We start from the raw sequence: 21,846 nt of genomic DNA on the forward strand, positions 1-21,846 counted from the left end.
TCACTTTTTCACAATTCCTGACATTTAATCAGAGGAAAATTTCCCTGTCTTAGGTCAGTTAGGATCACCACTTTATTTTAAGAATGTGAAAAGCCATTTTGCCACAACTTTGGACGTATGCTTGGGGTCATTGTCCATTTGGAAGACCCATTTGCGACCAAGCTTTAACTTCCTGACTGATGTCTTGAGATGTTGCTTCAATATATCCACATCATTTTCCTTTCTCATGATAGACATCTATTTTGTGAAGTGCACCGGTCCCTCCTGCAGCAAAGCACCCCCACAACATGATGCTGCCACCCCCGTGCTTCACGGTTGGGATGGTGTTCTTCGACTTGCAAGCCTCCCCCTTTTTCCTCCAAACATAACGATGGTCATTATGGCCAAACAGTTCTATTTTTGTTTCATCACACAGAGTTTTATATCTGGTATACAATATATAGATGAATATGTAGCTGTACCAACCACAGATTTCATTGCATGGCATCATTTGAAACTAGAACTCATGCACCAGTGATGTTTTGCTAAGTAGAACGACGGTATTGTTTGCCAGGGGTTGCCATGCATGGCTCCACACGCTGCTCTCTGTCTGTGTCTCAATCCATCTCTCTCCTCACTATACCTCTGATCTGTCTGTGTCTCAATCCATCTCTCTCCTCAGTATACCTCTGATCTGTCTGTGTCTCAATCCATCTCTCTCCTCAGTATACCTCTGATCTGTCTGTGTCTCAATCCATCTCTCTCCTCAGTATACCTCTGAACTGTCTGTGTCTCAATCCATCTCTCTCCTCAGTATACCTCTGATCTGTCTGTGTCTCAATCAATCTCTCTCCTCAGTATACCTCTGATCTGTCTGTGTCTCAATCCATCTCTCTCCTCAGTATACCTCTGATCTGTCTATGTCTCAATCCATCTCTCTCCTCAGTATACCTCTGATCTGTCTGTCTCAATCAATCTCTCTCCTCAGTATACCTCTGATCTGTCTGTGTCTCAATCAATCTCTCTCCTCAGTATACCTCTGATCTGTATGTGTCTCAATCCATCTCTCTCCTCAGTATACCTCTGATCTGTCTGTGTCTCAATCAATCTCTCTCCTCAGTATACCTCTGATCTGTCTGTCTCAATCAATCCCTCTCCTCAGTATACCTCTGATCTGTCTGTCTGTCTCAATCTCTCTCCTCAGTATACCTCTGATCTGTCTGTCTGTCTCAATCTCTCTCCTCAGTATACCTCTGATCTGTCTGTGTCTCAATCAATCTCTCTCCTCAGTATACCTCTGATCTGTCTGTGTCTCAATCCATCTCTCTCCTCAGTATACCTCTGATCTGTCTGTGTCTCAATCAATCTCTCTCCTCAGTATACCTCTGATCTGTCTGTGTCTCAATCAATCTCTCTCCTCGGTATACCTCTGATCTGTCTGTGTCTCAATCAATCTCTCTCCTCAGTATACCTCTGATCTGTCTGTGTCTCAATCCATCTCTCTCCTCAGTATACCTCTGATCTGTCTGTCTCAATCAATCCCTCTCCTCAGTATACCTCTGATCTGTCTGTGTCTCAATCAATCTCTCTCCTCGGTATACCTCTGATCTGTCTGTGTCTCAATCAATCTCTCTCCTCAGTATACCTCTGATCTGTCTGTGTCTCAATCCATCTCTCTCCTCAGTATACCTCTGATCTGTCTGTGTCTCAATCAATCTCTCTCCTCGGTATACCTCTGATCTGTCTGTGTCTCAATCAATCTCTCTCCTCAGTATACCTCTGATCTGTCTGTGTCTCAATCCATCTCTCTCCTCGGTATACCTCTGATCTGTCTGTCTCAATCAATCTCTCTCCTCAGTATACCTCTGATCTGTCTGTGTCTCAATCAATCTCTCTCCTCAGTATACCTCTGATCTGTCTGTGTCTCAATCCATCTCTCTCCTCAGTATACCTCTGATCTGTCTGTCTCAATCAATCTCTCTCCTCAGTATACCTCTGATCTGTCTGTCTGTCTCAATCTCTCTCCTCAGTATACCTCTGATCTGTCTGTGTCTCAATCAATCTCTCTCCTCAGTATACCTCTGATCTGTCTGTGTCTCAATCCATCTCTCTCCTCAGTATACCTCTGATCTGTCTGTGTCTCAATCAATCTCTCTCCTCAGTATACCTCTGATCTGTCTGTGTCTCAATCAATCTCTCTCCTCAGTATACCTCTGATCTGTCTGTCTCAATCAATCTCTCTCCTCAGTATACCTCTGATCTGTCTGTGTCTCAATCCATCTCTCTCCTCAGTATACCTCTGATCTGTCTGTGTCTCAATCAATCTCTCTCCTCAGTATACCTCTGATCTGTCTGTGTCTCAATCAATCTCTCTCCTCAGTATACCTCTGATCTGTCTGTCTCAATCAATCTCTCTCCTCAGTATACCTCTGATCTGTCTGTGTCTCAATCCATCTCTCTCCTCAGTATACCTCTGATCTGTCTGTCTCAATCAATCTCTCTCCTCAGTATACCTCTGATCTGTCTGTGTCTCAATCTCTCTCCTCAGTATACCTCTGATCTGTCTGTCTCAATCAATCTCTCTCCTCAGTATACCTCTGATCTGTCTGTCTCAATCAATCTCTCTCCTCAGTATACCTCTGATCTGTCTGTGTCTCAATCTCTCTCCTCAGTATACCTCTGAACGACTACAAACTGCTGGTGGTTGATATCCAACAGCTGTTGGTCGCGGTGACCATCCATTCCTGCTCTTCCTCTGGTGCGCAATACTTCAGGATCATAGAGGACCTGATCACACTGTTGGGCTTCATGGAAACGTCCAAGATGAGACGAACCCAGGGTAAGATATAGCCTGGTACCTATAGTAGAGAGTAGGTACTGTGGTACATTATAGCCTGGTACCTATAGTAGAGAGTAGGTTACTGTGATGAGACGACCCCAGGGTAAGATATAGCCTGGTACCTATATTAGAGAGTAGGGTACTGTGGTACATTATAGCCTGGTACCTATATTAGAGAGTAGGGTACTGTGATAAACCCAGGGTAAGATATAGCCTGGTACCTAAATTAGAGAGTAGGGTACTGTGATAAACCCAGGGTAAGATATAGCCTGGTACCTAAATTAGAGAGTAGGGTACTGTGATGAGACGAACCAAGCGTAAGATATAGCCTGGTACCTATATTAGAGAGTAGGGTACTGTGGTACATTATAGCCTGGTACCTATATTAGAGAGTAGGTACTGTGATGAGACGAACCCAGGGTAAGATATAGCCTGGTACCTATATTAGAGAGTAGGGTACTGTGATGAGACGAACCAAGCGTAAGATATAGCCTGGTACCTATATTAGAGAGTAGGGTACTGTGATAAACCCAGGGTAAGATATAGCCTGGTACCTATATTAGAGAGTAGGTACTGTGATGAGACGAACCCAGGGTAAGATATAGCCTGGTACCTATATTAGAGAGTAGGGTACTGTGATGAGACGAACCAAGCGTAAGATATAGCCTGGTACCTATAGTAGAGAGTAGGGTACTGTGGTACATTATAGCCTGGTACCTATAGTAGAGAGTAGGGTACTGTGGTACATTATAGCCTGGTACCTATAGTAGAGAGTAGGATACTGTGATGAGACGAACCCAGAGCTGTGAGTCTTTCTGGGTAAGGTTCTAAGAGCTGTGAGTCTTTCTGGGTAAGGCTCTAAGAGCTGTGAGTCTTTCTGGGTAAGGCTCTAAGAGCTGTGAGTCTTTCTGGGTAAGGCTCTAAGAGCTGTGAGTCTTTCTGGGTAAGGCTCTAAGAGCTGTGAGTCTTTCTGGGTAAGGCTCTTAGAGCTGTGAGTCTTTCTGGGTAAGACTTTAAGAGCTGTGAGTCTTTCTGGGTACGTCTCTACGAGCTGTGAGTCTTTCTGGGTAAGGCTCTAAGAGCTGTGAGTCTTTCTGGGTAAGTCTCTAAGAGCTGTGAGTCTTTCTGGGTAAGGCTCTAAGAGCTGTGAGTCTTTCTGGGTAAGGCTCTAAGAGCTGTGAGTCTTTCTGGGTAAGGTTCTAAGAGCTGTGAGTCTTTCTGGGTAAGGTTCTAAGAGCTGTGAGTCTTTCTGGGTAAGTCTCTAAGAGCTATGAGTCTTTCTGGGTAAGTCTCTAAGAGCTGTGAGTCTTTCTGGGTAAGGCTCTAAGAGCTGTGAGTCTTTCTGGGTAAGGCTCTAAGAGCTGTGAGTCTTTCTGGGTAAGTCTCTAAGAGCTGTGAGTCTTTCTGGGTAAGGCTCTAAGAGCTATGAGTCTTTCTGGGTAAGTCTCTAAGAGCTGTGAGTCTTTCTGGGTAAGGCTCTAAAAGAGTTGTCTCTCTCTCGCTCTCTCCTTCTCTCTCTCCCTCTCATCTCTCCTCTCACTCTCCTCTCTCTCCTCTCTCTCTCTCCTCTCTCTCTCCTTCTTTCTCTCCTTCTCTCTCATTCTCTCTCTCGTTCTCTCTCCTCTCTCTCTCGTTCTCTCTCTCCTTCTGTAGAGATGGCGGTGGCCCTGCAGTTCCGCGTCCTCCAATCAGCTATTGAGTTCATAAAGACGACAGCTAATCAGGACCCTCAGAAGCTGAGCAGCTCTGTCAACGTGCCCACCTCTTCTCACCATGCCATCTACCAGAAACGCAAGAGCATCGCAGGTGAGAGGGTATCCCTTAGTTAGTTAGTTAGGGCCAAGAGCATCGCAGGTGAGAGGATATCCCTTAGTTAGTTAGTTAGGGCCAAGAGCATCGCAGGTGAGAGGATATCCCTTAGTTAGTTAGTTAGGGCCAAGAGCATCACAAGTGAGAGGATATCCCTTAGTTAGTTAGTTAGGGCCAAGAGCATCACAGGTGAGAGGATATCCCTTAGTTAGTTAGTTAGGGCCAAGAGCATCACAGGTGAGAGGATATCCCTTAGTTAGTTAGTTAGGGCCAAGAGCATCACAGGTGAGAGGGTATCCCTTAGTTAGTTAGTTAGGGCCAAGAGCATCACAGGTGAGAGGATATCCCTTAGTTAGTTAGTTAGGGCCAAGAGCATCGCAGGTGAGAGGATATCCCTTAGTTAGTTAGTTAGTTAGGGCCAAGAGCATCACAGGTGAGAGGATATCCCTTAGTTAGTTAGTTAGGGCCAAGAGCATCGCAGGTGAGAGGATATCCCTTAATTAGTTAGTTAGTTAGGGCCAAGAGCATCACAGGTGAGAGGATATCCCTTAGTTAGTTAGTTAGTTAGGGCCAAGAGCATCACAGGTGAGAGGATATCCCTTAGTTAGTTAGTTAGGGCCAAGAGCATCACAGGTGAGAGGATATCCCTTAGTTAGTTAGTTAGTTAGGGCCAAGAGCATCACAGGTGAGAGGATATCCCTTAGTTAGTTAGTTAGTTAGTTAGGGCCAAGAGCATCGCAGGTGAGAGGGTATCCCTTAGTTAGTTAGTTAGGGCCAAGAGCATCGCAGGTGAGAGGATATCCCTTAGTTAGTTAGTTAGGGCCAAGAGCATCGCAGGTGAGAGGGTATCCCTTAGTTAGTTAGTTAGGGCCAAGAGCATCACAGGTGAGAGGATATCCCTTAGTTAGTTAGTTAGGGCCAAGAGCATCGCAGGTGAGAGGATATCCCTTAGTTAGTTAGTTAGGGCCAAGAGCATCGCAGGTGAGAGGATATCCCTTAGTTAGTTAGTTAGTGCCAAGAGCATCGCAGGTGAGAGGATATCCCTTAGTTAGTTAGTTAGGGCCAAGAGCATCGCAGGTGAGAGGATATCCCTTAGTTAGTTAGTTAGGGCCAAGAGCATCGCAGGTGAGAGGATATCCCTTAGTTAGTTAGTTAGGGCCAAGAGCATCGCAGGTGAGAGGATATCCCTTAGTTAGTTAGTTAGTTAGGGCCAAGAGCATCGCAGGTGAGAGGATATCCCTTAGTTAGTTAGTTAGGGCCAAACATCCAGGTGAGAGGATATCCCTTAGTTAGTTAGTTAGTTTAGGGCCAATACCATCACAGGTGAGAGGATATCCCTTAGTTAGTTAGTTAGTTAGGGCCAAGAGCATCACAGGTGAGAGGATATCCCTTAGTTAGTTAGGGTTAAGTAGGCCAAGAGCATCACTAGGTGAGAGGATATCCCTTAGTTAGTTAGTTAGTTAGGGCCAAGAGCATCACAGGTGAGAGGATATCCCTTAGTTAGTTAGTTAGGGCCAAGAGCATCACAGGTGAGAGGATATCCCTTAGTTAGTTAGTTAGTTAGTTAGTTAGGGCCAATACCATCACAGGTGAGAGGATATCCCTTAGTTAGTTAGTTAGGGCCAATACCATCACAGGTGAGAGGATATCCCTTAGTTAGTTAGTTAGTTAGTTAGTTAGGGCCAATACCATCACAGGTGAGAGGATATCCCTTAGTTAGTTAGTTAGTTAGTTGGTTAGTTAGTGCCAAGAGAATCGCAGGTGAGAGGATATCCCTTAGTTAGTTAGGGCCAATACCATCACAGGTGAGAGGATATCCCTTAGTTAGTTAGTTAGTTAGTTAGTTAGTTAGTTAGTTAGTGCCAAGAGCATCGCAGGTGAGAGGATATCCCTTAGTTAGTTAGTTAGGGCCAATACCATCACAGGTGAGAGGATATCCCTTAGTTAGTTAGTTAGTTAGTTAGTTAGTTAGTTAGTTAGTTAGGGCCAAGAGCATCACAGGTGAGAGGATATCCCTTAGTTAGTTAGTTAGTTAGTTAGTTAGTTAGTTAGTTAGTTAGTTAGTTAGTTAGGGCCAATACCATCACAGGTGAGAGGATATCCCTTAGTTAGTTAGTTAGTTAGTTAGTTAGTTAGTTAGTTAGTTAGTTAGTTAGGGCCAATACCATCACAGGTGAGAGGATATCAGTTAGTTAGTTAGTTAGTTAGTTAGTTAGTTAGTTAGTTAGTTAGTTAGGGCCAATACCATCACAGGTGAGAGGATATCCCTTAGTTAGTTAGTTAGTTAGTTAGTTAGTTAGTTAGTTAGTTAGGGCCAAGAGCATCGCAGGTGAGAGGATATCCCTTAGTTAGTTAGTTAGTTAGTTAGGGCCAAGAGCATCACAGGTGAGAGGATATCCCTTAGTTAGTTAGTTAGGGCCAATACCATCACAGATGAGAGGATATCCGTTAGTTAGTTAGTTGGTTAGTTAGTTGGTTAGTTAGTGCCAAGATCATCTCAGGTGATAGGATATCCCATGGTTGGTTAGTTAGTTAGTGCCAATAGCATAGGACTGTGTTGCTCAGGGTCTAGAATAATAATACTAGTTGATTGTCCATTTACTTTACAGTTGACAGATCTCAGGGACATGAGAGTTCTACCCGTTGGAGTTGTCATGGTTATTTACATATTAATGTGTAACCGCTTTGTAGTAACGAGATGTTTAGTGGATTATACTGAACAACAATATAAACGCAACATGTAAAGTGTTTGTCTCATGTTTCATGAGCTGAAATATAAGATCCCAGAAATGTTCTATATGCACAAAAAGCTTATTTCTCTCAAATGTTGTGTACAAATTTGTTCACGTCCCTGTTAGTGAGCATTTCTCCTTTGTCAAGATAATCCATCCACCTGCCAGGTGTGGCATTTCAAGAAGCTGATTAAACAGCATGATAATACACGGCCCCATATCGCAAGGATCTGTACACAATTCCCGGAAGCTGAATAAGGCTCAGTTCTTTGAAATGGTGGTCACACCAGATACTGACTGGTTTTCTGATCCACACCCCTACTTTTTGTTCTAAGATATCTGTGACCAACAGATCTGTATTCCCAGTCATGTGAAACCCATAGATTAGGACCTAATGAACTTATTTCAACTGACTGATTTCCTCATATGAGTTGTAACTCAGTAAAGTCTTTGAAATTGTTGCATGTTGCTTATATATTTTAGTTCGGTGTAGGTATTATGACCAGTCTGAGATGTTTAGTGAAATAGTTACAGTTGAAGTCAGAAGTTTACATACACCTTAGCCAAATACATTTGAACTCAGTTTTTCACAATTCCTGACATTTAATCCTAGTAAAAATTCCCTGTTTTAGGTCAGTTAGGATCACCACTTTATTTTAAGAATGTGAAATGTCAGAATAATAGTAGAGAGAATGATTTATTTCAGCTTTTATTTCTTTCATCACATTCCCAGTGGGTCAGAAGTTTACATACACTCAATTAGTATTTGGTAGCATTGCCTTTAAATTGTTTTACTTGGGTCAAATGTTTTGGGTAGCTTTCCACAAGCTTCCCACAATAAGTTGGGTGAATTTTGGCCCATTCCTCCTGACAGAGCTGGTGTAACTGAGTCAGGTTTGTAGGCCTCCTTGCTCGCACACCCTCTTTCAGTTCTGCCCACAAATGTTCTATAGGATTGAGGTCAGTGCTTTGTGATGGCCACTCCAGTACATTGACTTTGTTGTCCTTAAGCCATTTTGCCACAACTTTGGACGTATGCTTGGGGTCATTGTCCATTTGGAAGACCCATTTGCGACCAAGCTTTAACTTCCTGACTGATGTCTTGAGATGTTGCTTCAATATATCCACATAATTTTCTTTCCTCATGATGCCATCTATTTTGTGAAGTGCACCAGGCCCTCCTGCAGCAAAGCACCCCCACAACATGATGCTGCCACCCCCGTGCTTCACGGTTGGGATGGTGTTCTTCGGCTTGCAAGCCTCCCCCTTTCTCCTCCAAACATAACGATGGTCATTATGGCCAAACAGTTCTATTTTTGTTTCATCAGACCAGAGGATATTTCTCCAAAAAGTATGATCTTTGTCCCCATGTGCAGTTGCAAACCGTAGTCTGGCTTTTTTATGGCGGATTTGGAGCAGTGGCTTCTTCCTTGCTGAGCGGCCTTTCAGGTTATGTCGATATAGGACCCGTTTTACTGTGGATATAGATACTTTTGTACCTGTTTCTTCCAGCATCTTCAAGGTCCTTTGCTGTTGTTCTGGGATTGATGTGCACTTTTCACACCAAAGTACGTTCATCTCTAGGAGACAGAACACGTCTCCTTCCTGAGCGGTATGACGGCTGCGTGGTCCCATGGTGTTTATACTTGCGTACTATTGTTTGTACAGATGAACGTGGTACCTTCAGGCGTTTGGAAATTGCTCCCAAGGATGAACCAGACTTGTGGAGGTCTACAATTTTTTTTCTGAGGTCTTGACTGATTTCTTTCGATTTTCAAATTATGTCAAGCAAAGAGGCACTGAGTTTGAAGGTAGGCCTTGAAATACATCCACAGGTACACCTCCAATTGACTCAAATTATGACAATTTGCCTATCAGAAGCTTCTAAACCCATGACATCATCTTCTGGAATTTTCCATGCTGTTTAAAGGCACAGTCAACTTAGTGTATGTAAACTTCTGACCCACTGGAATTGTGATAGTGAATTATATGTGAAATAATCTGTCTGTATACAATTGTTGGAAAAATTACTTGTCATGTGCAAAGTAAATGCCCTAACCGATTTGCCAAAACTATAGTTTGTTAACAAGAAATTTGTGGAGTGGTTGATTAAACGAGTTTTAATGATTCCAACCTAAGTGTATGTAAACTTCCGACTTCAACTATATGACCGGTCTGAGATGTTATTGTGACCAGTCTTGAGATGTTATTGTGACCAGTCTTGAGATGTTATTGTGACCAGTCTGAGATGTTATTGTGACCAGTCTGAGATGTTATTGTGACCAGTCTTGAGATGTTATTGTGACCAGTCTTGAGATGTTATTGTGACCAGTCTTGAGATGTTATTGTGACCAGTCTGAGATGTTATTGTGACCAGTCTTGAGATGTTATTGTGACCAGTCTTGAGATGTTATTGTGACCAGTCTGAGATGTTATTGTGACCAGTCTTGAGATGTTATTGTGACCAGTCTTGAGATGTTATTGTGACCAGTCTTGAGATGTTATTGTGACCAGTCAAATAGTTATTGTGACCAGCCTGAGTCAGTCTGAGGCCATCACTGGTCAGTCTTTCATTCTTGTCATTTCCTAATCAGGTGTTACCTGTTATCTGCAACTCACCTGTGTATCTTCACCCCCCCTCCCCTCCAAGGTTCCATGGCCATGGTTATGAGAGACTGCATCATTCCCCGTATTCCACGGCAGCACTACTGTTCGTACGGCCAGATCCCCCTGCCTCCCCCCTTCTGCTTCCTGTCTGAGACCTCCCCCCTCCCCTCCCCCACCGGCACAGCTTCCTATGTGTTCCTATGTGACTCAGGTAGCCACGCTGGGATGTGGGACCCTGTGCCCTCTCGCTCTCTGTGTGGAGGAGAACAGTATCCCCGCCAGAACCCTAACTCTTGCTGTGAACTACTCACCCCTCATATAATCCCAGTCTCTGCTCTACTGCATGGAAAGAGCAGAGGGACATGACTCGCCCAGTACACTCAGACATTACTGGTGCCCGTGTGTGTGTGTGTGTGTGCAGACTACAAATGTGAAAGTTCTCACCCTAACCTGTTTGACGATTTCAGTTCACACTTACGGCATGTAGATTCCTGGTTAAACATTCCCACAGAGAATCTAGTCCATGTCAAACCTGACATGTGATGAAGAGATACTAGCAGCATGTAATGGAAGTTTACTAAGCATTCTCTGTAGGATCACCTGTGTGTGATTTAACACTTTCTTTGCCCTCAAGGTTGGAATCACCTCCTATAATACACGTTGCCTGTATCCCCAGGTCGGCGTCGCTTCTCCCTGGCCCAGTCAGACAGTCTTCTGACCAGGATGCGTTCTGTCGCCAGTGATGAGCTGAACCAGATGATGCAGAGAAGGATGAGTCAGGAGAACCCCATCAGAGCATCAGAGACTGAGTTCATACAGAGACTACAGAGACTGCTGGTGCTGGCTGTCAACAGGCTCATCTATCATGGTGAATATGGTAAAACAGGTGCATCTATCATGGTAAATATGGTAAAACATGTTCATCTATCATGGTGAAACAGGCTCATCTATCATGGTAAATATGGTAAATCAGGCGCATCTATCACAGTAAATATGGTAAAACAGGCTCATCTATCACGGTAAATATGGTAAATCAGGCGCATCTATCACGGTAAATATGGTAAAACAGGCTTATCTATCACGGTAAATATGGTTAAACAGGCTCATCTATCACGGTAAATATGGTAAAACAGGCTTATCTATCACGGTAAATATGGTTCTACAGGCTCATCTATCACGGTAAATATGGTTCTACAGGCTCATCTATCACGGTAAATATGGTAAAACAGGCTCATCTATCATGGTGAATATGGTAAAACAGGCTCATCTATCACGGTAAATATGGTTAAACAGGCTCATCTATCATGGTAAATATGGTAAAACAGTCTCATCTATCATGGTGAATATGGTTCAACAGTCTCATCTATCATGGTGAATATGGTTCAACAGGCTCATCTATCATGGTAAATATGGTAAAACAGGCTCATCTATCATGGTAAATATGGTAAAACAGGCTCATCTATCATGGTAAATATGGTAAAACAGGCTCATCTATCATGGTAAATATGGTAAAACAGGCTCATCTATCATGGTAAATATGGTAAAACAGTCTCATCTATCATGGTAAATATGGTAAAACAGTCTCATCTATCATCAACACTGTTTGAGTGAAAGAGAGATGCGCGCTGGCAGGTGAGAATTATCTCTGATCACGGATAATAAATAAATACATTATTGTGTCAGAATCATACTCTGAAAATTCTCCAGATCTCTTACAATAGTCATTTTGTCTGATTACTCGGCTCACCCCTACCAGATAGTAAATTGATTATTTCTAGTGTGGCTATTGGAACAGAGCCTGTGTCTATACTTTGCAGTGTTTCAAGCTGTTGTGCTGTCTTCCCATTCTGACTAATAAGGCATTACTCTTCCTCTCCTCCTCCTCCTCCCATGTTCCCCCTCTCCTCCTCCTCCTCTGTTCCCCCTCTCCTCCTCCTCCTCTGTTCCCCCTCTCCTCCTCCTCCTCTGTTCCCCCTCTCCTCCTCCTCCTTCTCTGTTCCCCCTCTCCTCCTCTACCTCCTCTGTTCCCCCTCTCCTCCTCTACCTCCTCTGTTCCCCCTCTCCTCCTCCTCCTCTGTTCCCCCTCTCCTCCTCTACCTCCTCTGTTCCCCTTCTCCTCCTCTGTTCCCCTTCTCCTCCTCTGTTCCCCCTCTCCTCCTCTGTTCCCCCTCTCCTCCTCCTCCTCTGTTCCCCCTCTCCTCTCTACCTCCTCTGTTCCCCTCTACCTCCTCTGTTCACCCTCTCCTCCTCCTCCTCCTCTGTTCACCCTCTCCTCCTCCTCCTCCTCTGTTCATCCTCTCCTCCTCCTCTGTTCACCCTCTCCTCCTCCTCTGTTCACCCTCTCCTCCTCCTCCTCCTCTGTTCACCCTCTCCTCCTCCTCCTCTGTTCACCCTCTCCTCCTCCTCCTCCTCTGTTCCCCCTCTCCTCCTCTGTTCCCCCTCTCCTCCTCTGTTCCCCCTCTCCTCCTCCTGTACCTCCTCTGTTCCCCCTCTCCAGACGTGAGCCAAGACTTCTACGACCTGCTGAACTTCTCAGACTCCCCTGACCCTGTCGACCCTGTTGACCACGCCCCAGAGGAGGATGGCTCCATCCCCAGCTCATCAGGCCACACCCCTGGCCCGCCCTCTCCCCTCCCCTTCCCCCTTCCCCCGGCCAACATGAAGAGTTTCCAGAAAGACATCCTCAGACTGATGATGGACGGGATCAAGATCAGTCTGGTTAGTGGTGGTTATAATCAGTCTGGTTAGTGGTGGTTATAACCAGTCTGGTTAGTGGTGGTTATAATCAGTCTGCTTAGTGGGGGTTATAATCAGTCTGGTTAGTGGTGGTTATAACCAGTCTGCTTAGTGGTGGTTATAATCAGTCTGGTTAGTGGTGGTTATAACCAGTCTGGTTAGTGGTGGTTATAACCAGTCTGCTTAGTGGTGGTTATAACCAGTCTGCTTAGTGGTGGTTATAACCAGTCTGCTTAGTGGTGGTTATAACCAGTCTGCTTAGTGGTGGTTATAACCAGTCTGCTTAGTGGTGGTTATAACCAGTCTGCTTAGTGGTGGTTATAACCAGTCTGCTTAGTGGTGGTTATAACCAGTCTGCTTAGTGGTGGTTATAACCAGTCTGCTTAGTGGTGGTTATAATCAGTCTTCTTGGTGGTGGTTATAACCAGTCTGCTTAGTGGTGGTTATAACCAGTCTGCTTAGTGGTGGTTATAACCAGTCTGCTTAGTGGTGGTTATAACCAGTCTGCTTAGTGGTGGTTATAACCAGTCTGCTTAGTGGTGGTTATAATCAGTCTTCTTGGTGGTGGTTATAACCAGTCTGCTTAGTGGTGGTTATAACCAGTCTGCTTAGTGGTGGTTATAACCAGTCTGCTTAGTGGTGGTTATAACCAGTCTTCTTGGTGGTGGTTATAACCAGTCTGCTTAGTGGTGGTTATAACCAGTCTGCTTAGTGGTGGTTATAACCAGTCTGCTTAGTGGTGGTTATAACCAGTCTGCTTAGTGGTGGTTATAACCAGTCTGCTTAGTGGTGGTTATAACCAGTCTGCTTAGTGGTGGTTATAACCAGTCTGCTTAGTGGTGGTTATAATCAGTCTTCTTGGTGGTGGTTATAACCAGTCTGCTTAGTGGTGGTTATAACCAGTCTGCTTAGTGGTGGTTATAACCAGTCTGCTTAGTGGTGGTTATAACCAGTCTGCTTAGTGGTGGTTATAACCAGTCTGCTTAGTGGTGGTTATAACCAGTCTGCTTAGTGGTGGTTATAATCAGTCTTCTTGGTGGTGGTTATAACCAGTCTGCTTAGTGGTGGTTATAACCAGTCTGCTTAGTGGTGGTTATAACCAGTCTGCTTAGTGGTGGTTATAACCAGTCTTCTTGGTGGTGGTTATAACCAGTCTGCTTAGTGGTGGTTATAATCAGTCTTCTTGGTGGTGGTTATAACCAGTCTGCTTAGTGGTGGTTATAACCAGTCTGCTTAGTGGTGGTTATAACCAGTCTGCTTAGTGGTGGTTATAATCCGTTTCCATTCAGTCAATTTGGAAAGGAAACTAAAATGCTGAATTGGACTTTCAGTTTGCTACTTCAGTTGAATGAATTGAAATGGACCCCGACCCTGGTTTTAATACCTCTGTTGTTCTCCTTTTGCTTGTGCGGTGGTCATTGACAACTCATGACGTGTGAGATGATTGACTGTTAGACCTCCCTCTGAATCTCAATGGAACCAATAGAGGAAGTGACTCCGTTTTGTACCGCTAGGACGCGTGGGGAGGGAGTGGCTCCGTTTTGTACCGATAGGACGCATGGGGAGGGAGTGGCTCCGTTTTGTACCGATAGGACGCGTGGGGAGGGAGTGGCTCCGTTTTGTACCGATAGGACACATGGGGAGGGAGTGGCTCCGTTTTGTACCAATAGGACGCATGGGGAGGGAGTGGCTCCGTTTTGTACCGATAGGACGCATGGGGAGGGAGTGGCTCCGTTTTGTACCGATAGGACGCATGGGGAGGAAGTGGCTCCGTTTTGTACCGATAGGACGCATGGGGAGGGAGTGGCTCCGTTTTGTACCAATAGGACGCATGGGGAGGGAGTGGCTCCGTTTTGTACCGATAGGACGCATGGGGAGGAAGTGGCTCCGTTTTGTACCGATAGGGCGCGTGGGGAGGGAGTGGCTCCGTTTTGTACCAATAGGACGCGTGGGGAGGGAGTGGCTCCGTTTTGTACCGATAGGACGCGTGGGGAGGGAGCGATGGAATTAGCCGATTCCAATGAAATACATTATACAGAGGAAATATAGTATATACACTACATGGCCAAAAGTATGTGGACATGTGCTTGTCGAACATCTGATTCCAAAAGTCATGGGCCTTAATATGGAGTTGGTTCCCCCTTTGCTGCTACAACAGCCTCCACTCTTCTGGGAATACTTTCCACTAGATGTTGGAACATTGCTGCTATAACAGCCTCCACTCTTCTGGGAAGGCTTTCCACTAGATGTTGGAACATTGCTGCTATAACAGCCTCCACTCTTCAGGGAAGGCTTTCCACTAGATGTTGGAACATTGCTGCTATAACAGCCTCCACTCTTCTGGGAAGGCTTTCCACTAGATGTTGGAACATTGCTGCTATAACAGCCTCCACTCTTCTGGGAAGGCTTTCCACTAGATGTTGGAACATTGCTGCTATAACAGCCTCCACTCTTCAGGGAAGGCTTTCCACTAGATGTTGGAACATTGCTGCTATAACAGCCTCCACTCTTCTGGGAAGGCTTTCCACTAGATGTTGGAACATTGCTGCTATAACAGCCTCCACTCTTCTGGGAAGACTTTCCACTAGATGTTGGAACATTGCTGCTATAACAGCCTCCACTCTTCTGGGAAGGCTTTCCACTAGATGTTGGAACATTGCTGCTATAACAGCCTCCACTCTTCTGGGAAGACTTTCCACTAGATGTTGGAACATTGCTGCTATAACAGCCTCCACTCTTCTGGGAAGGCTTTCCACTAGATGTTGGAACATTGCTGCTATAACAGCATCCACTCTTCTGGGAAGGCTTTCCACTAGATGTTGGAACATTGCTGCTATAACAACCTCCACTCTTCTGGGAAGGCTTTCCACTAGATGTTGGAACATTGCTGCTATAACAGCATCCACTCTTCTGGGAAGGCTTTCCACTAGATGTTGGAACATTGCTGCTATAACAGCCTCCACTCTTCTGGGAAGGCTTTCCACTAGATGATGGAACATTGCTGCTATAACAGCATCCACTCTTCTGGGAAGGCTTTCCACTAGATGTTGGAACATTGCTGCTATAACAGCATCCACTCTTCTGGGAAGGCTTTCCACTAGATGTTGGAACATTGCTGCTATAACAACCTCCACTCTTCTGGGAAGGCTTTCCACTAGATGTTGGATCATTGCTGCGGGGACTTGCTTCCGTTCAGCCACGTGAACATTAGTGAGGTCGGGCACTGATGTTGGGCGATTAGGCCTGGCTCGCAGTCGGCGTTTGAATTCATACTAAAGGTGTTCGATGGGGTTGAGGTCAGGGCTCTGTGCAGGCCAGTCAAGTTCTTCCAACACCGATCTCGACAAACCATTTCTGTATGGACCTTTCTTCGTGCACGGGTGCATTGTCATGTTGAAACAGGACATGGTTTATTTGGTTCTTCAATGGTAGAACTGATAAGGTCAACTTTGATTCTATACAAGACCAACAAAATCCAACTTATTACATGGAATGTGCACAGGCTCCATGATGGGGGGGGGGAAAGTATATTGTTCTTGAACATTTAAAGAGATTGGTAGCAGGTGTGGTTTTCTTGCTAGAGTTACGTTTAAACAAAAGGAGGAATGCAATATTTAGAGGATCTGGGTTGGAGAGGTCTATGCTGCCACCTAGTGTAGTAACAGCAGAGGTGTAGGCATCCTGATGAATAAGACTACACACGTTTCCCTTCTATCCCAGCACAAGGACCAAGAAGGCCGTTTTCTAATGTTGATTTGTACCTTACATGGGGAAATACACACTGAGTTAATTGTATATGACCAGGCACTAGGGACGGAGGTGTGTCCAGGTACTAGGGACGGAGGTGTGACCAGGTACTAGGGATGGAGGTGTGACCAGGTACTAGGGATGGAGGTGTGACCAGGTACTAGGGACGGAGGTGTGACCAGGTACTAGGGATGGAGGTGTGACCAGGTACTAGGGACGGAGGTGTGACCAGGTACTAGGGACGGAGGTGTGACCAGGTACTAGGGACGGAGGTGTGACCAGGTACTAGGGACGGAGGTGTGACCAGGTACTAGGGACGGAGGTGTGACCAGGTACTAGGGACGGAGGTGTGACCAGGTACTAGGGACGGAGGTGTGACCAGGTACTAGGGACGGAGGTGTGACCAGGTACTAGGGACGGAGGTGTGACCAGGTACTAGGGACGGAGGTGTGACCAGGTACTAGGGACGGAGGTGTGACCAGGTACTAGGGACGGAGGTGTGACCAGGTACTAGGGACGGAGGTGTGACCAGGTACTAGGGACGGAGGTGTGACCAGGTACTAGGGACGGAGGTGTGACCAGGTACTAGGGACGGAGGTGTGACCAGGTACTAGGGACGGAGGTGTGACCAGACACTAGGGACGGAAGTGTGACCAGGTACTAGGGACGGAGGTGTGACCAGGTACTAGGGATGGAGGTGTGACCAGGTACTAGGGATGGAGGTGTAGAGGCGATGCAGTCATTGTTTGTGTGTTTGTCAGTTGTTGTTCGTTTGTATATGTTGTCTTTTTATCTCATTGTATCTGGTTTGAAATGACTTCGTCATAATGTGGGACTATGCTTGTTCTCCCAGGGCAGTACGGGTCGTGGCGGGGCCCCCAGGCAGCAGTGGAGGAGGATCCTGTGGTCGTGTCGGGACACCTTCAGGGTTCAGATCGGACGCCTCTTGGTGCACACCCTCTCCCCTGCATTACCCCTCAGGGACAGGAAGGAGGCGCTAGAGTTTGTGTTCGACCCTGCAAACCCTGACTTCCTCAAGGAGAGCCTCAGCCCCGGGTTAGAGGTAAGAGGTCAGGGGTTGCTGTTAGGGCTGAGCCCAGACATCCTCAGGGGAGAGCCCCAGGTGAGAGGTTTGAGGTTGCTGTTAGGGCTGAGCCCAGACATCCTCAGGGGAGAGCCCCAGGTGAGAGGTTTGAGGTTGCTGTTAGGGCTGAGCCCAGACATCCTCGGGGGAGAGCCCCAGGTGAGAGGTTTGAGGTTGCTGTTAGGGCTGAGCCCAGACATCCTCGGGGGAGAGCCCCAGGTGAGAGGTTTGAGGTTGCTGTTAGGGCTGAGCCCAGACATCCTCGGGGGGGAGCCCCAGGTGAGAGGTTTGAGGTTGCTGTTAGGGTCAGGGTTAGGGCTGAGCCCAGACATCCTCGGGGGGGAGCCCCAGGTGAGAGGTTTGAGGTTGCTGTTAGGGTCAGGGTTAGGGCTGAGCCCAGACATCCTCGGGGGGGAGCCCCAGGTGAGAGGTTTGAGGTTGCTGTTAGGGCTGAGCCCAGACATCCTCAGGGGGGAGCCCCAGGTGAGAGGTTTGAGGTTGCTGTTAGGGTCAGGGTTAGGGCTGAGCCCAGACATCCTCGGGGGGGAGCCCCAGGTGAGAGGTTTGAGGTTGCTGTTAGGGTCAGGGTTAGGGCTGAGCCCAGACTTCCTCGGGGGGGGAGCCCCAGGTGAGAGGTGAGAGGATGAGAGCGGGAGAGTGAATGAATGAAAGGTTGAGAGAGAGAGCGAGAGAGAGAGCGAGATTGAAAGAGAGAGAGAGAGAGAGCAAGATTGAAAGAGAGAGAGAGAGAGAGAGAGCGAGAGAGAGAGCGAGATTGAAAGAGAGAGAGAGAGAGAGAGATTGAAAGCGAGAGAAAGGAAGAGAGAGGGCAGGTCTCATGAGTCCCATGTTCCCATGTACGTACAGTACAGGTCCAGCTGCCAGGTCCTTGTCTCTGAAATAACCCAGAGAGACATCTTCATAGTTACCATGGCAGCCTGGTCAGTCTCACTGTTCCTCCTCGGGGGGGGGTTACTGTAGGTCAGACTGGTCTGTCTTACTGTTCCTCCTATAGGGGGGGGGGAGGGGGGGTTACTGTGGGTCAGACTGGTCTGTCTTACTGTTCCTCCTCTCTCTCTCCCCCTCTCCTCTCTCTCTCCCCCTCTCCTCTCTCTCTCCCCCTCTCCTCTCTTTCCCCCTCTCCTCTCTCTCTCTCTCCCCCTCTCCTCTCTCTCTCCCCTCTCCTCTCTCTCTCCCCCTCCCCTCCACCCCCCCCTCTCCTCTCTCCCCCTCTCTCTCCCCTCCCCTCACCTCCACTCTCCCCTCTCCTCTCTCTCCCCCTCCACTCCACTCTCCCCTCTCCTCTCTCTCCCCTCTCCTCTCTCTCCCCTCTCCTCTCTCTCCCCTCTCCTCTCCCCTCTCCCCTCCTCTCCTCTCTCTCCCCCTCTCCTCTCTCTCCCCCTCTCCTCTCTCTCCCCCTCTCCTCTCTCTCCCCCTCCCCTCTCCTCTCTCTCTCCTCTCTCTCCTCTCTCCCCTCTCTCCTCTCTCAGCATGGTCCCAAGCTAGCCATGTATCTGTATGAGATGCTCCATGACCATAAAGATGCGCTGACCAAAGAGGAGCAGATTACTGTGTGCAATTTCATGACATCCCTGAAGCTGTGGGGTCATCGCTGCATCCCGCCCAGCGCACCGTACAAACCAGACCTGCTCAAGGCCATCAAAGAGGTAACCTTTACCTAACCTTATATTACGGGTGGGCAAACTACGGCCCACAGGCCGGATCCAGCCCGGGGAGGTTTGAGTAAAATAAATCTCTATATATATTCCGTAAAACTTCAATTCATAGACTGGATGTTTATTTGCTTAAATCACTGAACAGGCTTCTATTTAAGCCAGGCTTTTGTTTGAGCCAGGCATCTATTTCCTTAATGTACACAACATAGTTTACATAGTTCATTGTTTAACTCCACCATTAATTTCCTGCACTAATGTGTTATCATTTACACACTTTGTCATGTTTATTTTGTCTTAGTATGTCTCAAAAACATAAACACATTTTCCTTGACTGAATAATTATACTCCTCTTTGTCTGTATTTTTGTCAGTTCTTACTTTTGCCACTCGAGGGCGATCAATTAATTGCTGGGGGTCTGTACTCCTGAAGTTGACTGTTTTTGCGCTTGCCAGTTAGCTAGCGGTTCTCAGCTGTTAGCAGCCAGTTAGCTAGCAGTTCTCAGCTGTTAGCAGCCAGTTAGCTAGCAGTTCTCAGCTGTTAGCAGCCCGTTAGCTAGCAGTTCTCAGCTGTTAGCAGCCAGTTAGCTAGCAGTTTCTTACTGCCGATAAAAACGGATGATTGTCGTCATTTTTGAGTCATTACTGAATTATTTAATGTAACAAATCAAACATTAAACCTTGTAAAGAATTCATGGTAAATCATGGTAATTCATGGTAGTTCGTGGTAATTCGTGGTAACTCGTGGTAGTTCATGGTAATTCATGGTAGTTCATGGTAATGCATGGTAATGCATGGTAGTTCATGGTAATGCATGGTAATGCATGGTAATGCATGGTAGTTCATGGTAATGCATGGTAGTTCATGGTAGTTCATGGTAGTGCATGGTAATGCATGGTAATGCATGGTAGTTCATGGTAATGCATGGTAGTTCATGGTAATGCATGGTAGTTCATGGTAATGCATGGTAATGCATGGTAATGCATGGTAGTTCATGGTAATGCATGGTAATTCATGGTAATTCATGGTAGTTCATGGTAATTCATGGTAGTTCATGGTAGTTCATGGTAGTTCATGGTAGTTCATGGTAGTTCATGGTAGTTCATGGTAGTTCATGGTAATGCATGGTAGTTCATGGTAGTTCATGGTAATGCATGGTAGTTCATGGTAATTCATGGTAACAAATCATTTAGACCAGGTGTTTATCTGAAACAGGCGTTTACTTGCTGAAATGTGGGCCGTTTCATTTATATACTGAAACATGTAACGGTTTGGTCCCATGTTTCATCAGCTGAAATAAAAGATTCCATAAATGTTATGGTATCGGCAGGCATAACCTACAGACAACGAACACAGTTGAATTTTATCAATGGTGATTTGAATGCACAGAGATACCGTGGCGAGATCCTGAGGCCCATTGTCATGCCAATCATCCGCCGCCATCACCTCATGTTTCGGCATGATAATGCACGGTCCCATGTTACAAGGATCTGTACACAATTCCTGGAAGCTGAAAATGTCCCAGTTCTTCCATGGCCTGCATACTCACCAGACATGTCACCCATTGAGCATGTTTGGGATGCTCTGGATCGACGTGAACGACAGCGTGTTCCAGTTTCCGCCAATATCCAGTAACTTCACACTGCCATTGAAGAGGAGTGGGACAACATTCCTTGGCCACAATCAACAGCCTGATCAGCTCTATGTGAAGGAGATGTGTCGCGCTGCATGAGGCAAATGGTGGTCACACCAGATACTGACTGGTTTTCTGATCCATGCCTATACCTTTATTTAAAGGTATCTGTGACCAACAGATGCATATCTGTATTCCCAGTCATGTGAAATCCATAGATTAGGGCCTCATGAATTTATTCCAATTAACTGATTTCCTCATGTGAACTGTAACTCAGTAAAATATTTAGAAATTGTTGCGTTTTATATTTTTGTTCAGTATAAATTTAACAGAACACCCCAGGCAACTCTGGAACGTCTAAAATTAGATAAAAAGTACATATAAATTATAATGGACCTACACTGAGTTTACAAAACATTAGGAATGCCTTCCTAACATTGAGTTGGGTTCGGGTTCAACCGTTTTCCGTGAGTATCAAGAATGGTCCACCACCCAAAGGACATCCAGCCAACTGGACACGACTGTGGGAAGCGTTGGAGTCAACATGGGCCAGCATCCCTGTGGAGTCAACATGGGCCAGCATCCCTGTGGAGTCAACATGGGCCAGCATCCCTGTGGAGTCAACATGGGCCAGCATCCCTGTGGAGTCAACATGGGCCAGCATCCCGGTGGAGTCAACATGGGCCAGCATCCCTGTGGAGTCAACATGGGCCAGCATCCCTGTGGAGTCAACATGGGCCAGCATCCCTGTGGAGTCAACATGGGCCAGCATCCCTGTGGAGTCAACATGGGCCAGCATCCCTGTGGAGTCAACATGGGCCAGCATCCCTGTGGAGTCAACATGGGCCAGCATCCCTATGGAGTCAACATGGGCCAGCATCCCTGTGGAGTCAACATGGGCCAGCATCACTATGGAGTCAACATGGGACAGCATCCCTGTGGAGTCAACATGGGCCAGCATCCCTGTGGAGTCAACATGGGCCAGCATCCCTGTGGAGTCAACATGGG

General features: G+C 46.4%; 1 protein-coding gene across 4 annotated transcripts in view; it reads left to right on the forward strand.

Annotated features, from left to right (window-relative positions):
- Nucleotides 1–21,846, forward strand: part of lyst (lysosomal trafficking regulator) — a 323,436-nt gene that overhangs the window by 244,073 nt on the left and 57,517 nt on the right. For 3 of the 4 annotated variants that reach the window (XM_071391269.1, XM_071391270.1, XM_071391272.1), the window contains 6 exons: nt 2,652–2,818; nt 4,472–4,624; nt 10,643–10,852; nt 12,464–12,684; nt 17,303–17,512; nt 19,024–19,200. In XM_071391269.1, the coding sequence (XP_071247370.1) occupies nt 2,652–2,818; nt 4,472–4,624; nt 10,643–10,852; nt 12,464–12,684; nt 17,303–17,512; nt 19,024–19,200 (1,138 nt within the window). The remainder of the gene's footprint in view (nt 1–2,651; nt 2,819–4,471; nt 4,625–10,642; nt 10,853–12,463; nt 12,685–17,302; nt 17,513–19,023; nt 19,201–21,846) is intronic. The other variant, XM_071391271.1, reaches the window with a different exon arrangement.

Source organism: Salvelinus alpinus, chromosome 3 (assembly GCF_045679555.1).
Source record: "Salvelinus alpinus chromosome 3, SLU_Salpinus.1, whole genome shotgun sequence".
Taxonomy (NCBI): Eukaryota; Metazoa; Chordata; class Actinopteri; order Salmoniformes; family Salmonidae; genus Salvelinus; species Salvelinus alpinus.